The following is a 15,608-nucleotide window of genomic DNA, read 5'->3' on the forward strand; positions in this document are numbered from 1 at the left end:
GGATGCTCCAAATAAACATATTAAAAAAAAACGTGTAATTGTTGATGTGGCGAAGCTTTGTGTGGGATGATTCTTTTGAATTTTGAATCTGGAATGAGTCTCCAATGTCAGTCAAAATTAAAGCTGTAACTTTAAGCTTTTAACCATGTGAAAGTCATCAGGAAGGAGGGCTTTGTGGCTTGTCAGTAACATTGCCAGATGTATTTTTTTAGTCTCATTAACTTTGAGAAAGGAAAAAAGAGAGCCCTATAACATAAGTGATAAAAGAAACATTCTGTGTTGCTCTTTACTAAACAAAACATTTTAATTGTTGGAAAATTCCTGTGTATAAAAGGAAGAAAAAAACCTTAGGGCATGCTATTATAAAAAAATATCAACTTTTGGGGGGGGTAATGGAGAATCACACCTTCCTGTTGTTGATTATTCCTTGCATATCAACCCCCTAGGACTCAAAAATGAGCAAAAAAAGCTCAACTGGCTTACAACACACGACGCAGCATGAGCTCTTTACCATCTGGAGCCGTGTCAGCTTGTACATCTCTACAGAGGACAAGCGTGCTGTGGATTCAACTTCATCATCCGTGATGATGTCAGGCGTGTGAATGATGTCATGCTGTAGGCATCCAGGTCTGAGGTAAGCATCAACACAGGGAACAGAGCCAGTATAGCACACATGCCTCCCACAGCTGCTGTCCAATATGCCCACCATGGCTAGAGCAGCCAGAGAGTATGGAGAGAGCAAAACAAGGATGAGTCAAGTCAAGAGCGATGACTGAGCCTACAGGCATCTCTGGTTCCATTCCTTCATATGCCACCCAATGCCTGAGAGCCTGCTACACTGAATAGGGTTTAAACTGAAACCTCTTTCACTACAGCTCCAGCCAGACCTGCCCAAGATGAAAGTCAGCAGGACTGTGCAACTAACTGAGGTTCTCACTTTTCTTTCAGAGCCTGGGGGATGGAGACGGTCTGCAGAGAGCAAGGAGACAGTAAATAGCGTTATAAAAGCTTGAAAGAATTTATATGAAAAATAGAGGCTTTGTTATAAACACAAAACAAGTGATTCAATGACCATAGTGAAGAATGACATTTAATAATTAGATAAGACCAAGCCAACCCAGTCTCACAGGAAAAAAAAAAAAAAAAAAAAATGTTGGGATGCACCTTATTTGCAGCACTTTCTATATGATGAATATCAGCATAAGTCATGTGGTAATGCAAGTCACATGGTAACGCAGGTATTTTCAAAATGTCGAAAGTCTCTCTATATCCCAAAGAATACTCTTAAACAATAAGGAATATTAGCTTGGAGTATTCTTTAGGCTACAGACACTACAAAGACTTTCCATGTTTTAAAAAATACACGTATTACCGTACCATGTTATGACACGACTTGCAAACTTGATTGTGTTGCAAAGAAAAGGAGAAGTTGGGCTTATTTCACGAGCCCGTTAAGTCGAATCAAATGTCGTGAAAAGCCCAAAATTAACACATTAAGTGGGCTATGTTAAAAGAAAAGCCTAAATGATTTATTACTTTTTTTTTTTCAAAAAAAGGTAGTGGTAGAGGCGTGCTTGGTTAAATTACGGGGGTACGGTGGAGTTTGATATGCTGATACAGTATGTATCATATGCTTGCGACATAACACTGAGATTCATCATACAGAAGTTGCTATACTATTAAAAATAGCTCTGATTTGTGTAATGCTTTTCTTGGTCACTGAATAATCCCATTATTTTTTCACAGTGTTAATATCTTCATTAGTATTCTAAAATAGTATAAATGAAAACTTTTAGGAGCAGGTGTGCCTAAACTTTTTTCATGTTTAAAGCATCTGTTACTCAACACCACTGGATTATCCACTTATAACAAAACTCCAGTCTCCAGTTGTGTAATCTCAAACTCTGCACAAATATGAAGACTAGACTGCTCATATCCGCTGGATTACTCAGGCTTTTCAGCTTCTGATAAACAAGATAATATGATTATTTTAAAATAAACAACATACCCAAACATTAATTAAAGCTTAACAAACCCTAAAAGTAGTGTTTGTCCAAAAGTGCAGAAGCCTTTTTTTTCTTTCTTTTTTTTGATGCTACATTATTTGCTGACTGTACACATAATTAGACTCGTGCAAACTCGTAATTAAATTTGAGGGGAAACTTTCTTGGACAACTCCGTTGTGTTTTTCACTGTGGTAAGTTTTATAGAAACTTGTAAGAAAGCTATGTAGGATGTTACAAATGTTTTAAGAATACTGCAGAACAAAGAGCAAAGTTTATGGTGAAGCACTTAAAAAAAAAGATTTTGGTACTAGACAACATAAAAGGATGGAGAATACGAGAGCTCAGGATATTGAGGGTCCTGAGTGGACTATTTTCAGAGCCAATACAGTCGGAGTTTAGAAAACAAATAAAACAGAAGCAAATGCAGGTGAAAGACATTAGTTTGTACTTGTTTCTTGGGTACAAAAAACCTCCTCGAGCATCAATAAGAAATGGGCCATTAACAAAGCATGAACAAGGGAAATAAAAAGCCATTCATATGCAGGTGAAGCTGACTCTTCATTGCCAAAGGCTTTTTGTGATCCCGTGGTGGAAAACTTACTGACTGAAAGCACGGACACTGAAGACTCCTTCCATGAAATTTAAATAAACAGAAGCAGAAGGCTTTACCATATCAACAAGTATACATTTTTATTTGTTAAATAACAGCACATATTTTTAATCGGTTTATAATTACTTTTAGATTATGCAAGATCATCTGCCCTACAAGTCCCTATGAGGAGTAGTTACTAAAGAAACATAACATTAGAACGAGTACATTAATATAAACCTGTGATTTAAATTACAGCTGGAACTACTTTCGGAGCTGCTGCTATGGAAAATTAATCAACACTTTCTGAAATCACTGACAATACAACAGCACTGTGGTGTTAAAAACTTATATTGGATAAATGTAAAACTTATACTAGAGGTTTTATTTCCTTTCCCTTTTCCTTCCTTTATTTCAGCCACAAAGGAAGAGTAATATGGCAAACACATGCAGGAACGTACATCCACACAGCGATGATCAGATGGTTTTTGACAGGTTGGTACACACAGGCACTGAAACTTCCCTGTGCTCCAAACCAGAGACACTTCCACCATTGTTCTACGCAGCCATCAGTCAACAAAACATGCTTATTTTTCCCCCCACTGGCAAGTGCTAAAGCTGTACACACTGGCTGTCCAAATGAACACAGACACCACCCAGGACTGCACAAAAGTAAGCGCACTGCCCGGACCACCTCGCAGCGGTCAAAGAGGACATAGCCGGTCAAAGAGGAGAGAGAGAGCCTTTCTTTTCCAAGCTCTACTGCAAAGAAAAAAAAAAAAAAAAAAAAAAGATTTTGTTTAAATGGATCAGATTCTTTACACACTTTAGTCACCATCTTCAGCCTTTCAAATCCCATTAAAAATAAAAGCAGGATAGAAGTGGAATGGTTCTCCAATCCATCAGCACACATTAGTGCTAAATCAGAGCCCTTGTCTAGAGTCATTAGCCACCTAGCGAAAAGGATTTGAGAAGCCTGATGAGGGTGAAACATTACACCAAACTCTTACTGAAAGGCCTCCTTCCAGCATTCTCTTAACAGCAGTGAAATTAATCTGTCCGTCTGCACTGCCAAGTTTTATTGTCTTCTTAAAGAACTGGAGTGATTAATTATATTGAAACGGTAATCTTCATTAGCCACAATACTTACTCTTAATCCGCTGATGCACAGACACGCTTCAGTGATGCTGGATGTACAGGATATGAGCATGACGCTTGTGGCAAAACGATCCACTAATAATTAAAGAGAATCCATCTTAATTATAAGTGGCTAAAGTGATCAGCTTAATACCTGGTGAAACGAACAGAAGAGTGCCCAATAATAATACGATTTGATCAGATAAGCTGTTGGTTTTAATTAAGTAACGGTCACAGAGATGGGAGACAGGAAGGGGAATTGGGAATGGTCCCCTAAAGTTAATCTCCTTTCTCGTCCATTACTGTGCAGCAAACCTGCCCCATTTCTGTCCTCTTGTAAGTACAGTCGCTGCCTGACCTATCCTGTATGATTTGAGGTCCTCTGAAAGCCCATCATCTACAAACAACGGCTCCTTTGAGTGTGTATTGGGCACCCGAACACCAATCATGTGCCCCAGCAATCACAGAACCCATTTACTCCTGGTGGAACATGATACAAGAACCCCCCCTACCCCCCTACCCCCGGCTCTGATAGAGCACCACTTCAGTAATGAAGCTGAGCTGGAGAGGAGCACAGTCCCTGCCACATCCCTGAGACTGACTGATGGTGGAGAGGAAGAGAAGGTAGGATTTTTGTCTAGACATTGTCTAATAATGGTTACTTAGCAAGCAGCATGTCAGAGATTAGATCCCTAGACTGCCAGCACTCCAAAATAAATAAATAAATAAATGAATAAATAAATCTCATGGCACAGTGTTGTCTCGCTTGAGTTTACAAAAAGCTGATGTGCTCGACCCATTTTCATTTATTCTGCCCAAAATCACAATCTGTAATGATTCAGTGATATTTTTAGACGTTAAATTAAAAGGTTTAAATTTGCTGCCAAAATACGCAAGCATTAAAACAAAACAAATGGGCGTGCTGTTAAAGGAAAATAATCAATGGTGAGTTGGTGATTATTCCTCTTATACCACAGCAATTTTTTAATCCAGAGAGCATTTCATTTTCAGACAGAAATTTTCATTTTAGTGCAGCACTAATTATCAACACCTTTACATTTACATTCCAAGAGCTCTGTTTCACATAAGATGGAGGGTCTCCACTCCCCTGTGTACTACCAACTATTTAACCTTTGCACATGGCAGGACACAGTTCACCTCATCAGGTCGTGCTCAAGATGGTCAGCCGCTGGTCAGATTACTTAACGTAAGACCTCTCTCTCTCTCTCTCTCACTCACACACGCACGCACACTCGCTCGCTCCTTCTCCTCCTGTCTCTACAGTAGGTTATGTTTACAGTGTTTATGGTGTCTGAGGGGACCACTGACCCAGAATTTAGGACAATGTGGCAGGAAGTGATACTGGAACAAGGTCTCTCAAATCCATCAAGGGGTGCTAACTAATATATCAAAAATGACAAAATCGAGAGATCCAAATCTACAACAGTTAATCATTTTTGAATTGGAAGGGAGATCATTTTTTTCATAAGAAGTCTAAGATGTGCCTAAATCCAGGAACAGATGTAAAGCAGGGAATCACAAATTACTGCAGCAGATCACTAATATTATTTTTAGCAGCAGATCTTTTAGCAGCTCTTATGTGCTTTCCATACCACAGTTTTGTGGTGTGAAGAAAAGAAAACGCAATCTGGTCTCCCACCTGTGCAACACCAGTTACGAGAAGTGAAAATATTTGTCTCCATATATATGTTAGAGGTGATAATTCCATAATAAAGCCATGGTTCTCAGTTTCAGTCCTGGTTTATTCGTGCACCAATTAGACTGCATTTGAGCTTTGAGTACTAAACCAATCCTTTGTTCGATCCGTAACAGGCTGTAAAGCTTCATACATGCTGGCACATGTCAGTTCTTTCTATTTAATATAATTGTGTGAGGGGAAAAAAAAAAAAAATATATATATATATATATATATATATATATATATATATATATATATATATATATATGTATATATATATATATATATATATATATATATGTATATATATATATATGTATATATATATTTACACACACACACACACACACACACACTTGAAAAACTTTGAAACAACATAGAAATGGTGGTCTTTGTCTTCTACCAGTTCACTGCCCTGATAAAGAACAGTGTGAGAAGAGGATAAATCACCACAAGCAGAAAAAAACAATCATTTATTTTGGTAGCTGTTCCACCATTAATCAATATACTGACAACTAAAAGTACAGTTAGGGCAAATATAGAGACTTTTATCTCTTCTGACCCTTCTTTACTTCTTCAGTTCATACTCTTGTTCACTCTGTGAGTGATTCTTCACTGCCACTCATCACTTGTTAGAAGACAGCATTTGTCTTTGTTCATAATCTTCTATAGAAAATGCAATAGATTTTGTCTGCCTCTAATATTTTCTGATTTCTGACAGACAGATAAAATACTTTATGGGTGATTACATGATTGGAGTTTCATTTGTGTCCTAATGATATTACATTTACAAATATGTATGTAAAGTAAAGCTAAGATAAGCTATAAACTTAGGTAAAGTGACATTTAAAAGTATATGCATATTTCAGATAAATGACTTAAAACATTAATAAAACCTACTTACTGAAATTTTATCAATTTAAAAAATGTCCTTAAATGTCCTCATGCCATTAGTTAACCACACTGTGCGTTACATTAGTGTACATTTTGCTAATTGTATACTAAGAAACCTAACTCTGTTACTCATTAAAGTCCCCATGAAAAGGCTTCTTAGCTGTGATTTGATTCTGTGTGTTGAAAGTATGAAGAACAGCAAAGAGATTACAGAGAGATCTTACCTACTTTTACGGCTGGAGAAGCCCCGAAGGTGTATAAAGACAGAATGGCGTTCTCGCTCAGTCTCAGCAAACGACACACTACAGCACTGAAGAGCCACGAGTTGGTAATTCAGCACAGAAATTGGCTGTCACATAAACACCAACCGACAAATTCCTCCCTCTTTAAAATGAATAAACTCCAACCGTATTTTTCTCAAGGAAGTGATTAGAAAAAGTGAACACAATAAAACAAAAATACATCGACAAACCATGTTGGATGCTAACGAGATAACACTGTAGAGTGACCTGCCTCCGGGAGCAGGACATATATGACTCTTGAGCAGGGGTGTCCAATCTTATCCGGAAAGGGCCGGTGTGAGTGCAAGTTTTCATTCAAGTGATTAAGCAAGTGGAATCATGTGTGACTGCTGCTTGATTGGAATGAAAACCTGCACTCACACTGGCCCTTCGGGGATAAGACTGGATGCCCCTATAATAATAATAATAATAATAATAATAATAATAATAATAATACAATTGCATGTTTCCTTAAATTCTACTTTGAAAATTCTAAAAAAAAAAAAAAAGAGGCTAAGAGGTTAAGAGGCACCACAATCATGGAATCACCCATTTTAACCAATGATATTACACATTGGAGCATATTAACTTGGAAATATATCACGTTCTGTAGGAAAAAATACGTGTTATGACTGTTTAAAATGGATGTGAAGTCCATGTGCTGCATTTCAACAACAGAGCAAAGCGCCAGTCTTAATTACAACAGCCAGCATAACTGAGCACATGATGACAACGGTCAAATGTTTATGAGCATTTACAAATAAATAAATGAACGCTGTGAAATTATTTCCATAAACAAAGTCTCCATGATATTTTCGAAAAAGCTAAGCAATATGTGAGAACAGCTCTTTCTCTTCTCACTTTCACTCCTACATCCGGCTGCTAAATCACAATCTTCTGTAGTGTTGATGTCTGTATCACAACTCAGTAGATTCGTCTCATTACTCACTAAAACAAAAATATATAAATATATTTAAAAAAAAAAACAATCCCACAATGCTTTGCAAAAGCATGGCCATCTGGACGCAGCCGTTGGGGGATTAGAGGAGGCCTCACAGGGTGAGTGAGTCTCTCTCCCTCAGAGAGGGATAATTACAGGGAGATGCTCGGAGTCTGGGTTGCCGCCCTCGGATCTCACCACAGCCGTGGTGTTGGAGCATGAGGGCATTACAGACATACCCATGAAGACACACGCACATACACACAAGCCTATTTCCAGTACACACCAACTCATCACTGAGGTTTGCAACATGGGCCCTGGAAACTCAACCACATGCTAGCGGGTTTAGATTAATGCCCAGGCTCAGCTTTCTGAAATAAACTCTGCAGAATATAATACTTAAAACGTCAAATTTAGGTAAAATTTTGTGCCATTTGTTCAAGAAAGACAAATGGCCAAATGGCCCACTAGGGTTGTCATGGTATCACGGCTTCACAGTTAGTCACAGTGTATGATTGGATGGGTACACCGTTTCTACACGATCAGGTTCCTTAATCCAGTGGTTCTCATAACTTTTGTGTATGGCAGCAGCTGCCCAAATAATTCTTAACCCAATCCCTCTGGACAAGCTCGTACTACAGCAAGCTCCATTTCTCCATGCAGGGGATGCTACTGCACTGAAAACATTTTGGCCATGTAATCCTGTAAAAACATGTTGTTGCCTCTGCTGCCACTGCTAGCATGTTCATAACGCTATCATACTATACATATTATATCAACACACTGTACATTAAAGCAAACGAACAAAAAACAGAAAATCAGGCTTAGAAAATTATGAGTTTTGAATCCAAGGGTGCCCACATTTTATTTCCTTTTGTTTATACAACAAACAAATTGCAACAAGATACCAATAAATACAACTGTCCTAGAGCTGTGTGTTGCAATTCATATTGCTGGACAACAGAAAAATGTCTATTGATAGGTATTTTCCTAGACTGTCTATAACACCAATGTTGCAAAAGCCACTTTTCTGCAGCCAATTTACGTGACTAAGGTTGGAGCTAGGAGCTACTAGCAGCACGCTGTAACAAAAACAAGCATGGAGGCATGTGACACAGAGGGAAACTCCATGTAACACTTCCCAAGTAAAAGATGAGAAACCTGTACCTAAAAAGGGCGGTACCTTTGTTGTTTGAACGTGGTTTGGGTATAACAAATCAGACACTGACCAGAAAAAGGTCAGATATGCAGATATGTAAGATATGTGGCAGACCAGTCATGAATGCATCCAGTTATTTTGTGTAATTATTTTTTCAGCAATTTTAGAGAAAATTGTGATATATAGTCATATCATTTGAATATATGAAATTATCCGTAATGTGATATAAGATTTCCAATATCTTCCAGCCCTAAACTCTCCTATGCCAGTTTGACAATCAAAACAAACATGAAATGATTTTTATATTAAGTTTAACTTACCATATCTCTGTTTCTACATGGTCTATCAACATAATTGCTTTCGACAGAAGTGGGCCATATTGCTCAGAATGACGACATTTGGCGCACCTTAATCAGGCTGGCGTGATCGGCAACCACTGTGTGCTAAACAAAACAAGCATCTATATTTGACTAAGCAGTGCTGCAGACTGCTGCAGACTTTTTTTTTTAAAGACTTTGTTGTCATACCATGAAAATTTCAACCTGTAACACTACTATGGCCCAGAAAAAAGCAGCAACCTTGTTCATCACTTCAGCAAGAACAACAACCCTGAGATGAGCTTGTATATCAGGTTTATGGACAGATTTGTGGCACGTAGCAGAGACCAGGCATATTTTTCCCTTGGCGTTTGTCCATTTGTCCATCTGTAGCCTGGGTGAGGTGTTCACTGCAGCAGAAATATGAAACTTGTAAATAATGGCTCATACTCCTTATCACAGGTGTCAGCTCCAGAGCACTGGGAGTTACAGAGCAAACACAATTCCCCTTCAGGGAGACTGCATCACCCAACCTTAATGAGCAGCTTATTATAAACCACGTGAACCTGGGTGACATGATGTCACCAGCGTGCGATCTGTGCACCAAAGACATTACCGTATCGGAAAGAGAGCTTTGCTTTTATGTTGACATGAATAGCTAATGAGAATTTATGCTTTAACACTGGCTATGATGCTGGCTCCACTTCAGCGAAGGAGAAACAGTACTTTTTCTGCGATTACTTAAGCCAAGACAAAAATGCTTACCATAAAAAGCTTACATAAATATGAGCAAGAATCATAATGCATTATCCTCTGGCATCACTCAGTATGGATGTGTCCAAGAGAGTCTCCATAGACGTCGGGGCTGGACTGCATCACTCTTTAATATTTAACCATTAGCTAAATGGAGAGCTCTGCTTTGATTCACAAATCTCCTTTTCGTTTCACTGTTCATATGTGTAATATAATATAATATATATATATATATATATATATATATATATATATATATATATATATATATATATATATATATATATACACACACACACACACACACACACACACACACACACACATACACACACTTTTTATCCATTTTCTGTGCTGTGTACTATTACTTTTAGCAAGAAAGAAAATATGGGTACCATGGGAGAAATTGATTATTTTTTAAAAATAAAATCATTATGCCAAGCTAATGCTAATTAAGTTAATTAATTTAAGCTATTTGGTATGGACACTTAATAATAAAAATAAGTGCCATAGTCAAGGAACTTAAAAAAAAAAAAAATAAAATACTGATATCATGCTGGTAAGGTAAAAAAAAAACGCAATCAAGATCTATCATTTATTCTGCCTTATTTTGTAGATATTTTACAGATTTTTTTAAAGATTTTGCAAAGCTTTTACATTAGGTATGCTTTGTGCATTACTTTATCAGTCTCAGGCCAGTCTCATGAGTTTTCTGTCTCAGTGTTAAAAACCATTACTCCCCTTCCTTACTCTTACTGCACTTCAAACTCTCATAACAACCTCCCGGTTTTAATAAAGCAGCTACACGACTGGGGTTATCTAAGGGAGTTCTGTTCACTTCAATCTCCACTTGTATGTGAAGTAAAAGCAGTCCATTTCAGCCTGCGTATGGTCGTATACTGCTTTTGAACATTTCCCGCTTACACACGTCTATCACGCTCCGTTTTCCTACAGCGCCACATCTGCTCCTTCTCAACGCAAATGAAAGAATAACGAGGCTGAGCTGTGTAACTCTGGCCAGGGCCAAGCTTTCAACTGATGGGATGCTTTCAACTCCCTTTCCTCACACTACACCACAGGTGAGGCTAAGGGACCGAGGATTATTTCAGTTTGGAATTAAGCCCACTAATTGCGAACCTAAATATATCATGGTCTAAAACAACTGATGGAAACTAACACACATTGCCAAACGTGCACATGGAATTTGGAAATTGGAAAAACATGCTTTACGCATGAGTGACACTGGCGGAAGACACTAAAGCAGGGTTTATCTCACGGATACAAGCCTGCTGTTGTGGGAAGTGTACGAGATCTGTAATCCTCTACAGGTGGTCATGATGTTCTACTAAAACTTCTTGAGGCAAGTAGATTTGTATCTTCATCCCATCCATAAATAAGCACACAGAGAGATGAAATATGGTGCCTTGAGGATCACATCACAACATATAAAGGTTACATGAAGTGTAGGACAAGTCAATGTACAACTCAAGAACCGGTACAGCAGAACACAATAAATGCACGTGGCCACACCATAACTACACAAAACAACGGGCTCAATCAGGAGGCATAAACATGCAGAAAACAGGCTAAGCAAACTGACTGAGAAAATCCCACGACACTGTAAGCTATTGTAACCAGCAGCATATGAGGGTGTAACACTATACAGCAGGGTTGCTCTGCAAAGTACGTCTAATGGACCCTTTTAACTGGAAAACAAATTTCACCCCTTCTCGGTAGAGAATTATTTTATGAGCAAAATACAATTATTTAAATACGTAGAAATATAATTAATAGTTACATATTAAACTCTATAATTCATATAATGTAATTTAATATAAAAAATACAATTTTTTAAAAAGGTGGTGAGTGATTTCCTGTAACCAAAAAACAAACAAGGCCCTATGAAGATCCTTCACATACCCCTGGGGGTCTCTGGATGCCACTTTGAGAACCACTGATATCTTATGTATATTAGTTGATCAGTAAAGTCAGACAATATTAGGATTCCTAACAAATATTCACTATAGGCAGAAATAAATCTGCTGCTTCTTTGAGTTTCATCATTTCAGTGAAACCCTGTTTAACAACTGGTGCATCTTATGTTGTAGCTCCTTAAAACTCAGCATCAGTGACAAATTTGTAATATTTGTTGGCTCCAAGTAATCAAAACTATATAACTATAGTGTGATAAGTATACTCAAGATGACACTGCAAACATAATACACTCATGGCGGGAAGTGGTAGCTCAGTGGTTAAGACGTTAGCTTTCTGATCAGAAGGTTGAGAGTTCAAATCCCAGCACCACCAAGCTGCCACTGCTGGGCCCTTGAGCAAGGCTCTTAACCCTCGACTGCTCAGCTGTATAAATGAGATAATTGTAAGTCGCTCTGGATAAGGGCGTCTGCCAAATGCCATAAATGTAAATGGTGCTCATATCACTCTGATATTAAAAACATATCCTCATATATGTTCTGAAAATCTGCTATTAACGAACCACATGCTTTACATGTTCACCCCCACGTCTTCTTTCAAATGAACACTTCCTTTGTGTCTTCCTTTTTCACACCATCTCTCCAAGCAGAGAGGCCACAGTACACAATCTGGACCATCCCTCCTCTATTTACTCCCATATGGATTATTTCTAGCATGACCACTGCGGTGAATGAGATTATAGGCAGCAGCTAAATCAGCAGGACTACTATTACCTCTGAGCCGGACACTTACTGTAATACTGAGTGAGTATAGTGTTACGCAGCAACACACAAATAGGCGAGTGGAGGATCTAAATCAATTACATTTTATTCATGGAATCACACTCTGTAGGTCAGAAAAAGATAAAGCACAGACCTACTTGTGTTGCTTCTCTAATAAATCTACATGCATTATAATGCATTCCACTACAGCACAAACACAGGCATGAATGAAAAAAAAAAATCTAGGTTTGACCATGTAAAATCTATTTATCCATATCTTTAATTGCTGGTTTAATTGCTGGTTGAATTAGGACTTCTTATCACACCACCACCTTGTTCCTCAAGTAGTCTCCACACTGATCGTTATTCTAGACATGTTGTCTTTCTCAGTGCATTGCAGCTGTTTACAAAGTGGGGTCCGTGCTGCAGAGATGGAAATCACAACCCTTTATTATCATCAGAATCATTATATTTATTCCTATGGGTGTAACGATCCAGCAATTTGGGTCAATCCATGAATTTAAAAGGCAGCAACTGAGCTGAATCGATGCAACAATAATAAATCGATTACTGTCAAATATAACTGATTATAAATTGACTAGAATCAAAATAGGACAAACAACAGGTGTGTAAAAAGGTATTCATATTTTTAAAATGTTTTCATAAATACATTAGCAGGGTGATTTGCCCAGAACTCTGACACTTTTAAAATAGTCCTTCTCTACATTATAATCATTTGCAAATTACATTAAGAGTAAGTCAGTCATATATCGATCAGAGGCTACTAAATTTAATCGTTTCATCAAATAACGAACAGCTGCTTTATGAACCTGACGTTTCACCCCTATTTATTACTGAGATCTTATAGTTATTAGCCTGGTGGTCCCTCAGATCGAGTGGATTTAATTCAAATGTCAGGAAAAAAAAACAACAACTTAAAAACAAGTAATAAATAATGCTTAATTGGACCTAATTGATGGAAATTTCAATAATAATTAAAAAAAAAAACTCTAATGGCTTAAAATAAACAGCCGAAATATGAACGTAGACGTAAATACTGAGCCTAAGTATTTGAATGGAAGGATTATGTTCAGATGGGGTGTCTGAAAAGTTGCTACAAAAAGTTTCTGAACCCATGGTGTGATGATTATTATTATGAAAGCAGGTATACAGCATACATGCACATGGAATCACACCAGAACAGGTCATATTCAGATGAAGATCAAATAGTAGACCACTAATTTGAATATATTATTAGCACTATTATTTATGGATTAATTTGGCAGCATTTTAAATATTTTATCTATTTTATTCTGGCTTCACGTGGCAGTAGTTTATTGTATACCAGGCAACAGTGTTTAGTCTAGTGTTTAGTTTAGTTTGTGTGAAGCTCTTCCACATCCTGCATGTTTCTGATGCCAGGAGATCTGGAATAAACTCTAGCTCTAGATCAAGATCTCTCATTCATCATACAGCACTGGCACAAGTATTAGATCTGTGATGAGAAAATGAGTCTCAGTGCTGTACATGAAACCACTTTAGTGTGGATGATCAACATGTCCAGATGTGATGTAAACAGGTATTTTACATCACATCTGGGTGCACATATATTGTACTTATGTGCATTTGTTTTAGATCAGGAGAGGAAAAGAAATCACTGAAATATGTTAAAGACTTGGCTGGTGCTGTGCATTTCAAATGATCTGAACAAATCCAATCTAATCCAAAAGCTCAAGTTACGCACCACAGCTTTCAATATAAACACACTCCGAGTAGAGGAGAGTAATGAAGACTAGATTTATAGTGATCCGTATGTCAGATCATAGTGAAATGATCGATTTCATGAAGGCTGTGTCGGGTTAGTAATCGATCAGGTGCTGATGAATTAACAGAAACATGGATAAATACTTGAATAATCCCAGATCCGCGGTGCACGGAATTATGACGCAATAATATCATTCCATAGAGAAGCTGAGACGAGCTCAATCACTGAGTTTATGTGTTGCACATAAAGCACTATTAGGCAAGTCGGGGTTCATGGGTCCAGGTATTCATTCATGTGTGTGCGTGTGTGTGTGTGTGTGTGTGTGTGTGTGTGTGTGTGTGTACCTGTCATCGTAGCAGAAATCAGCGCCCAGTGTGTTGATGTACAGGACCAGAGCCACAGCGCTACACACCAAATCTGCAATCATCTCTCCCCAAAACAAGACAAAAAGAACAGCAAGGAGAGCAAACCAAGATACAGATCGAGAGGGTTAACAGATCCCCTCTTTCAATTCACTATTCGCGCTTTCCGTCTTCAGGGAAAAGAAGAGAAATCAAAGCAGAAAATCCGCGTCCCCATGGCTGAAGCGCGTAATCCGGCGCGCTGCTCTTAGCCCATGTTGAGGATGAGCAGCGCGGCGCTGATCCACAGGGCGAGACGCGGATGTGCGCGGTGTTTACAGGAAGCCGAGCTGCTCTCGCGTCTCCTTCCAGCCGGAGTGTTTGTGTAGTGCTGCATGGTGGACGCCGAATAAACGTCGCGACTGAGCCGCGTGTGGTCGGTGTGAGCAGTGCGCATGCGCCAGGCACCTCCCCCGCGCGCCTCTCCCGGGCTGAATTAAAGACAGAAGGCACATTTTCACCAAGCCATGAGTTCCAGCAATCATGTTACTAAACACACAGGAGTGATCAGAAGACATCAAGAGACTCCTTCAGTTACTCAACTTATAACATTTTCTCTTTCTTGTCTGTCTCGCTCTGTGTGTGTGTGTGTGTGTGTGTGTGTGTGGGAAACTATGCTAATAATAAATCTGGACAAAATGCTGGTGTGGTTCTCAGAGCTGGGAAAGATGAACGCAAGTCTTTCAACAGATGTGCAAAGTGTTTCTGCATTCTCAGAAAAAAAGAGTACCACATTTGCTCTTTCCTTGATGGTGGAGTGGTATGCTCAAGGGGTAGCACTGTGTACCTTTTAACCTAGAAAGGTGCATATAGTGTAAGTACTTACTTTCACTCACTTTCAGTAACCAGGGTCTATCTCAGGAACACTGGGCATGAGCTGGGACTATGCCCTGGATGGGACGCCAGTCCATCACAGGGCACCATGCACACACAGGCACACACTCATTCACACCTCGGGGCATTTTAGCACAGCT

The 15,608-nt window shown here is 38.6% G+C and overlaps 1 protein-coding gene across 1 annotated transcript in view; it reads right to left on the reverse strand.

Annotated features, from left to right (window-relative positions):
* tmtc2b (transmembrane O-mannosyltransferase targeting cadherins 2b) overlaps nucleotides 1-15,019 on the reverse strand; it is a 99,179-nt gene extending 84,160 nt beyond the window's left edge. Inside the window, exon 1 of the mRNA XM_026927546.3 lies at nucleotides 14,578-15,019. Within this exon, the coding sequence (XP_026783347.1) occupies nucleotides 14,578-14,660 (83 nt within the window). The 5' untranslated portion in view covers nucleotides 14,661-15,019. The remainder of the gene's footprint in view (nucleotides 1-14,577) is intronic.
* Between the last annotated feature and the right edge of the window lie 589 nt (nucleotides 15,020-15,608).

The sequence above is a fragment of the Pangasianodon hypophthalmus genome, chromosome 6 (assembly GCF_027358585.1).
Source record: "Pangasianodon hypophthalmus isolate fPanHyp1 chromosome 6, fPanHyp1.pri, whole genome shotgun sequence".
NCBI classification, from domain to species: Eukaryota; Metazoa; Chordata; class Actinopteri; order Siluriformes; family Pangasiidae; genus Pangasianodon; species Pangasianodon hypophthalmus.